Genomic DNA, 9,177 nt, shown 5'->3' on the forward strand with positions numbered 1-9,177 from the left:
ATTCTGACTCATAGTATACATTTTTAAATTCTAGATCTTTTAAGTTTCACCTAAGTACATCCTTTCAGTAAGATTATTTCGAATGAAGCTTTTATGACTATTTGTATAGGGAAATTGAGTGTGTACCCTTCCTAACCAAATACGTACAATCTCAGTAGTGGTTAATTGTTTATCATATCTATCAAAACATTATTTTAAGAAGCTTATTAAATAAAATGTATTAGATAAATATTTAACAATTACACACATTTATTAACCAACTAAGTACATTATTGCCAAAAATGACTGGTTATTAAAAATAACATATTTTCTGTAATGGCCCTGTTTTTCTGTAATGGCCCTGTTTTTTTCTGTAATGGCCCTGTTTTTCTGTAATGGCCCTGTTTTTCTGTAATGGCCCTGTTTATTTCTGTAATGGCCCTGGTTTTCTGTAATGGCCCTGTATTAATGCCCGGATTGTCTGTATAAAGCACAGTTAGGGTTTTTAATAAAGTTAATAAAATTAAGTTGTAAAGAGTATAATACTTTTTTGTATTTTATTTAATTAAGTAACCAGCAACCAACATTAAAGAACCATATAGGGATCACTGTTCCTCCTGTTTTTTCAACACATAACTTCTGTCAACTTAATATCTTGGATATTTGGTATATTAACACATACACTTTTATTCAGTTGGTTAATAAATGTATTAAGAAATGGGTGTTTTTATAATGGCTCTGTTATATGTCCTCGGTCAGTAATAATGGCCTCGGATGTCTGTAATGGCCCTCGGCGTTGCCTCGGGCCATTACAGACTTCCTTGACCATTATAACAGACCTTGGACATACAACAGGGCCATTATAAAAACACCCATTCATTAATACTATAATATTAACTATTTTATTTGTACATTTACTGATATACTTTAAATCTTTATTTACACAAGTTTTCAATCAGGTACCACGATATTTCAATTAGGACTACGAGATTTTAATCAGGTACTACGAGATTCGAACAATTGTAACCATCTCTTATGTACTCATGCACACCTTATTATTAGTCTCAAATTGAATATTTAATTTGTTCAATTAAAAATCTATAAATTTTAACTAACCGTTAATAACCGGCTTCGAATTACTCGATGCTTTTTGACTATACAAAGTCTTTAGCGGATCAGATTTTAGAACTAAATCTTTAATCTCATTATAATTTACTATACTATACAAAGGAATTGGTTCCTATTACGATAGGTGGACACTAGGAGATTTAATATAATGATTATTTGCATAATATCACTGTGTAGAATGTGTTTATCGGTCAAAGTGTTGCCTGTTGTGTCCTTGTATCGCGTTGTAGTATGGCACCTTTTCATCACAATTGAGACGACTTCAAATTCTGTTATGCCAATTTGAAAATAGGTATTAAATAAATGTATGTTGTCACTATTAGAAAAACGAACCGTATATTTTCTAATTTTACGGAATCCTATTTTATTGAGACAAAATAAATTGCCTCCTCTTGAATAGTGATTTTGGTATCTCATATATTTCAATTTAATGTTTAGAAACTGTTTTTGTCGTTTTTTCTCTCTTAAGAAGTACTTATTTGTGATATACAATTCAGTACCAATAATTCATTTCATTCAATATTTAATATGAACTGTCATTTTCTACTTATTCATAGCGGAGCATAACTTAACTACAATTTCCTTTTGTTTTCATGAATGTGACCTACCGAATCAGACTATTTACCGGATTTGTAACAACTTGAGCAACACTACGGGTGCCACATGTAGAGCAGGATCTTCTCCCCCCCCCCCCCCCCCCACCAAGCACCTGAGATTACCCCAAGTTGTTGGTGGGGTTCGTGTTACTTAGTTTTTAGTTTTCTATGTTGTGTCTTTTGTACTACTATTTGTCTGTTGGTCTTTTTATTTTCAAGTGATGGTGTTGTCAGTATATTTTCGCTCTATGAGTTTGAATGTCTCTCTGGTATCTTCCATCCCACATTAATGAATTATATGTTACCAGAAACAAGTCTCATTCAGTTTCTGCAGTCAGCTGTTCAAAAGTTGATTTCTCTGATACCGAACACTAGTGACATTCTTTGTGTTCCATAGAATTATCTTGAGAGGATTAATTCGAGTGCATTAATATATGAAAAACATACAAGAAATCATTAGCTTTTAAAGACAAATTCGAAGTGGCACACATAAATTAAATCTATTTGAACTTTGATTTGGCTATACACCTGACAGTCGTAATCCCTTATAATAAGACGATTAAGAAGTTTGAATTTAATTAAAATTACTGCTTACATAGAATTAATTTAGAAAAGTTTCCAACATGAACTCAATGTCATATGTAAATGCATACATTTTATATGGTGTGACTATCATTTCGCTTATTACATGTAAGTGTAAATTAAAGCCACTGAAATGAATTCTTAAAAAAGGGAGCGTCTGTCAAATTTTAACGTTAATGCCAATCGTTTCAAAAAATATTTGAATTTCTGCATATTTAAAAAAAAAAACCGTTCAAACACCACTTTTTGGGGTCAGTAGTTGGTCCATTGAAAGGCTAAAAATGATATTACCGATATCCAACATACTAGTACTATAGTTTTACAGGGAAAGTCTAAATTTTAAGCTTTTTACTTTGCAGAACAAACCTTCGTAAATTATTGATAGTAGGTTTGAAATAAATGCCATTTGACCCCGACCAACGACTACTCGATCGAGCCTTCGACTATACAAATCTATGACCTTTTATTTTTAGAAATACACTTTAATCTTGACATTTCTTCACCGTTCATATAAGTTGGGTAATCTATTATAATCTAAGTATACAATGACTGTGTGCAATTAAAAGAATAATTTGTAGTTTTTTTCGTCCGAAAATATAATTGAAAGTGTGTTTAACTTCAATAATAAAAAAAAAACCAAAAAACATAAGACTGAACTCAATATAATTATTTCTCACAATGTGATTGGATGGTGATCACTTATATAGTCTAGTTTTGTATTGGCTTCAAGATTCTGTGTATTTTTGATTGAGAACAAAGTTCTTAAATGAATCTAATCGTTTCAGGAGAAAAAAAATGGCCTTTTTCGTTCAATTGTATTTTTAAACGTTGTGTACCTTTATAAAACTATGCTTTTTGATAACCATTGTGTATTGACTTGTTTACTCCGGTCAATTGTACATGTGACTAAGATTTATTTTCCTACATATATTTATATTTTGTTTTAAGACAGAGACAATGATTTCAATCAGAAGTATTCAAACCAACAGTATATAACAGACATGGAATTCGTAACGGTAAGACAAACTTAGTTGTAAGCTACGGATGTTTGAACGGAGGTCTCTTTTACTGAACATTGTTTGGCCCTTTTTCTTTATTCTTATTTGTTTGCCTTTTATTTTCTGATCAATATAATTTAGTCCCTAATTATTATCTAATATCTAGGCTTTAAAATGCTGAAATTTTTTCTCCATTCTTCATATTTCCCCCTTTGTTCTCTATATAAATCTGTAAACCCCATCCAGACCCTTTTCCCGTAACAAAATGTGTTTATACTAGTAGGTACAACCGCTTTGTTTTATTGTTTAATATATAAATATTGTTTCTGTTCTTTATAGTGCTCTGAAATGCACGAATGTCTCAATATTGTACACACGTAAGAGTGGTGATCTTCGAAACAAATAGCATATCAAACAACAATGATCAAGTGTTTGAACTACATGTATATCAGACGGCATGCATACTTTAAATTACAACGCACTCCATCTTGCCAGTCGGGTCAAAAATAATAAAGCAACTACCTACTATTGTTTCAATACAAAAGATGTTTTGTTCTCAAGTACGTGATAATTATGTTGTAAAACTATGGACGAGTTTTAAGATGAACGAACGTACGTACAGCATCACGCAACATTTTTTGTTAAAAAAATAATCCGTTATTCATGCAGACGTGGTCTTTTAAATAGTTTTGTAACATTATATAAGGCTTTATTTATTCAAAAGAAGGCTCATGTATATTATAATTATTCTTTTTAAGTTGAACAAAGAATGGCTGTATTATGTTTATATCATTAATATTTTTAAAGTTTGCAATCTACATTCGAATCAGATTAGAAACTCATATTCTTGACATCTTTATTTCAGATGGAACTTAAAATGCAGAGGATATGTTTCCAAATATGTAAATATTGATATTAAGGAATATATTAATATGAATTATGGTAATCACCAAGACCAAGAGAAAGACTACACACATCGTAACCGCGCAAGTCCAGTCGTTTTCTTCAGACTCACTGTTTTATTATTACTATATGCCACTAGAGGGCGCAAAATTATTCGAGTTAGTGAAGAACCTCGATTTGTGATCATACTTTCTAAAGACTATAATTTTCTAAAGTGAGTGAAGACACAATGTCACAGAATACAACATCGAGCTATGCTTTGGAGACACTTAACGATGACATGGCGCATCGATTACTTCCGGTTATAATAATTGTTGGATTATACATGATTGTTGGTTTATTCGGAAATCCTCTGGTTGCAATATATTATGGATTATATGCTAAGAACACCCCGTCTCATCATTTTATTCTATCTTTATCTATATTGGATTTAGTCATGTGTTGTATCGATATGCCATTAGAAATCGTCGATCTCCGCCATTATTATAATTTTGAAAGTGTGGCAGCGTGTAAATGTCTGCGATTCATTAGCTATTTTTGCAGTATTGCGTCAGGATGCATTTTATTGGCTATTGCTACCGATCGTTACCGAAAAATATGCCAACCATTTAAAAAGCAGATAACACTAAAAATGACTAAAATGATGATAGGAAGTGCTTGTTTGTTTTCTTTGTTTGTGTCGTGGCCGAGTTTAGTATTTTACACAGTAGTGAGGGTAAACGTCACAAGAGTTCCAGCTTTAGAAGGTTTTGATTGTACTTTGTTGAAAGATGATGAGTATACTGCATTAGTGACTGCTTACAATATATTTCAGTTTGTGTGTTTTATTTTTGCAATTACTAGTCTAACTGTTCTGTATACTTTAATTGGAAGAAAACTATATCAACTGCGAAGTTTTAAATTCTACGCGACACAGAATACTGCTAGGAGTGATAAAGGTCAACACAGCTCCTCGTATACCAGTTACAGTGATAATGAAACACCGTGTTCGACGAATCTACACCGTTTATCATCTCACATGATAGAAATTCCGGACGAAATTGATGACAAGCCGCTAGCGACGATAAAAGTGTTAAGCAGCGGAAGTAGCTATTACAATAAAAGTAGACCCACTTCGGCTTCGTCTGGATATAAATCCGCATCGTTTAGTTCTAGAGGGTCAAAAATTCATCCTGAAAGAAAAGAAAACGAAGAATCATCTTTATCCGAAGCAAGAATATCTCGAACAAAATCAGACGTTACACCAAAACGAACAAAGTCTGACGTAACTAATGGCGTCATCAAAGGTGTATCAATAAGTAGTATAGAAATTCCGGAACGGTTACGGTATAATGGATCTGTTAAATACGCATTTTCAGAGAGATCCATTATGAGTAAATTTGGATCTTCAATATCGAAAGTGTCGCATTTAACCGAGTATGACGATGCATATTTTACACCAGAAAATCAAACTGAGACTCGGGACGCAAATCCAGTTGGAGATATTGATGACAGCGGGAAAAAGTTAAAGGCACAAAATATACGCACGACAAAATATACTGTCATTATGTTGTCAATTACAATAACATTTGTTTTGACTTATCTCCCATACCTCGGTCTAATAACATGGCGGACACTGGAAGAGGACAGACTTTCGGAAATCATGACAAAATCGGAACTTGTCGCTCTTGAGTTATTTCTACGATCATTTTTGATCAGCAGTATAGCGAATCCTTTTATATACGGATTTCTCAATACTGGTTTTAGGAACTTCGTGAAAAGTGTATTTAAAAAGAGCTGTTGGTGCTGTCCATGTTTCAAAGAGAAGGTGAACAGATTCTCAGAAACCGACCATTCGTATTCAAATGAAACAACAAATAAGACTACGTAGTATCTTAGGAAAGACAACTGTCTTTAAATATCATTAAAAATAAATTGTTAAAAAATCTGTTTTGTGATGTCAAGTCAACATATTGCTCCAATAAATAGTATTTTACGTTAAGGAAGATATCTGCACCATACAAAACTATTATTTCTTGTCCGGCATTAGCTTTTCTGTTTGTCCGTTTTGCTTTAAATGTCCTTTATTAGTCTTTATAATTCAGAATTTTCATAAATGACATATTTAGGCCTCGAACCTCACGTGAGATACATTTACTGTAGGAGGTGGTCCACGGTTGGCCCCTAAATAAAATTGTGTACTAGTTCAGTTAAAATGGACGTCACACTAAACTCCAAAACATATTTATGAAATAAAATTAAAAAAAACCATACAAGACTAAGAAAGACCAGAGGCTCCTGACTTGGGACATGCGCAAAAACTCGACGGGGTGAAACACTCATTTACAAAAATGTACGTCTTTCGATTTATTTGAAAACTAATACTATTTAGTATATTTTAATTTTTTGCTCTATCTATTAATTTCGGACTTGAATCCTACATCTCATACCACGGACGAGATCAGACAAATATCTAAAACACATTTCCCATTTCCATTCTCAATTTTAATTTTACGTAAACATATTACAAGTATAACGGTATCAGTATGGAATAGAGTTAACAAACTCCTTCAATAATTTTTAAGAAAAATATCATGTTCTAATATGTCGATCAGTGTATTTTGAATACCATCTTATTTACTATAATGTGATGAATGCATGTGAGACATCTATAATGCTATCAGTTGTCTAAAATGTGTGATGATAAGAACACCATATATAGGGATTTAATTAGGAAGTCATATCAATGTAATTTTGCACAGCATCATAGGTATATATATACATATCATTTTTAAAAATATGGCTTTCAATTAAAAAACAAACACACACAAATTTTAAGAAAAACCTCTAGTGGTAGTTTTTTCAATGGAAACTTATATACAGGTAAACGATGCCATTCCAAAATGATCCCTTAGGCAAAACTTATATTTTAAACGTATTACTAATTTTGAAAATTTCTGTTATACTACATTAAGAATTCATTGTCCATTTACTGTACGTATACTGTGTGTTTGTTTATTCTTCATAAGCTAGAGATATACGGGAAAGGTTGAATCTAACGAAACATGTTTATCCCCGCCGCATTTTGCGTCTGTCCCAAGTCAGAAGCCTCTGGCTTAAATGTTTGTCTTGTATTTTTTTTTCATTTTACTAGAAGTTCATTTATATGTTTTGGAGTTTAGTATGACGTCCATTTTCAGGTATAGAACCACTAATTCAGGCCCGGTCGGAAAGAACATACGAAAGTAGTACATATTTTAAACAAAATAGTTCCTACGCATAGCTGTATCTTTGTCAATAGTGGGAATATTTTGGCAGTTTTTATATTAAATATAAGGGTGGGCACTTGGGATCACTGCAGAACCCTTGTAAAAAGTTTTACTTGAATAATAAAGGAGTATTTGAAATTTTAATAGGAGGGCACATTTGGCCTTTTGTTCAGATCAGAAGTTCCTGTTTTTGTACTATCAATCTTTGGGGAATTAGTGCGCTCAAATATGCAATTAAAGGTATGTTGATTCTTTCAGCACAAGTCAGGATAAGATACAGTTTTGACATGAAATAACTGCCACTTTATTTGAACTTAGGACAAAGTAGCCATACATGCTTGAAATTGCAGAATTTAACATAGAAAGCAATGGGGCTATAAATTAGTGGTTTTATACCTTTCACCGAACTAGTACACATTTTTATTCAGGGCCAGTTGAAATCTACATCCGGGTGAGGAATGTTCTCACTGCACTGAAGACCCATTGGTGGCATTCGGCTATTATCTGCTCTCGGGTTTTTGTCTCTTTTACATATTCCCCTTTTCCATTCTCAATTTTATTCAACTTAGTATTTTACTTAATTTTATATTAATTAAGACAACTATTATATTTTTTATTGGGTTCAACTGAACTTTGAGGTTTACGAATCCTAAAACAAAATTATATGTTCTGCTTTGTTTGTTTCAAAATGAATTATTTCTACAACTATGTGCCTCACACAAAAATATGCGAAAGAAGAATTACTGATTACATAGTCACCTTTCTAGTTAATTGTTTAGATAATTGAAATGCTGCATTCAATAAATACATAAAATTGATGACTGTCTTAACATCCATCGACAACAACTTAATGGGGTACCTAACACCTGAACTAAAATTAATTTGGCTCGTTTAATTTTCTTAAAATTTTGACAAAGTATTTACTTTGACCCTTTGACAAAAATCTTAAAAAAATCAAAAAAATTGAACCAACCGTTTTATCAGAAAAATTACACTGGTTATGTAGCAGTTTGACAAACACTCATTTTGATCATTGAGAAGCTTAATATTCCCTTAAGAACACAATGTCATTAAAACGTTCTGCTGATTTTACAAAGTTATCTCCCTGTAGTGTTAGGTACCACCTTAATATAATCGGAGGATGATTGCCCGTCAATGTATTAGGAACATGACCGTTTAGTGGCTTGACTGATCCTATTTTTTCGTTCTATTTCACAAGTCAATTGTCCAGAAGACTACTTTTCTTTCTGCCAAGCGCATTATTCTGATATAGAACTGACCAATGTATGTGCTTACTAATAGCTTATTGTATTGGTGTATGGAAAGGAGGCAGTGGCAAAGTTGCATTATATTTTCTAAAAGTCCTCTGTTTAACACGAACTAATGACTTTTCATTCCTCAGAGATATAACTTTTACGTAACAAAATAGGGACAGTCAAACACATAGATCGTAAATAAACTGACAATGCCATGACTAAAAAAGAAAGACAAACAGTTTCATACTAGTACAAAAGACAAAACATAGAAAACTAAAGACTGAGCAACACGAACCCCACCAAAACCTGGGGTGATCTCAGATGCTCCGCAAGGGTATGCAGATCCTGTTCCACATGTGGAAACCGTCGCGTTTCTCATGTTATTACATCAAATAGTCTTATTCGGTATGTCACATTCGTCAAAAGGGAAGGGAATTGCAGTTACGACATAATGAACATATCAGATATCATCTGTGAAACGGTTATT

At 32.7% G+C, this 9,177-nt stretch overlaps 1 protein-coding gene across 1 annotated transcript; it reads left to right on the plus strand.

Moving 5' to 3' along the window:
- Positions 1-3,207: 3,207 nt before the first annotated feature.
- On the plus strand, positions 3,208-6,113 carry LOC143053986 (uncharacterized). Its single transcript, XM_076226814.1, has 2 exons — positions 3,208-3,301; positions 4,149-6,113. The coding sequence occupies exon 2, from the start codon at positions 4,416-4,418 to the stop codon at positions 6,054-6,056; it is 1,641 nt and encodes a 546-aa protein (XP_076082929.1). The 5' UTR covers positions 3,208-3,301; positions 4,149-4,415; the 3' UTR covers positions 6,057-6,113.
- The last annotated feature ends 3,064 nt before the right edge of the window (positions 6,114-9,177 follow it).

This window comes from Mytilus galloprovincialis, chromosome 12 (assembly GCF_965363235.1).
Source record: "Mytilus galloprovincialis chromosome 12, xbMytGall1.hap1.1, whole genome shotgun sequence".
NCBI lineage: Eukaryota > Metazoa > Mollusca > Bivalvia > Mytilida > Mytilidae > Mytilus > Mytilus galloprovincialis.

Coding starts and splice junctions, on each gene's coding strand:
- LOC143053986 (XM_076226814.1), top strand. CDS start 4,416: ATGTCACAGAATACAACATCGAGCTATGCTTTGGAGACACTTAACGAT.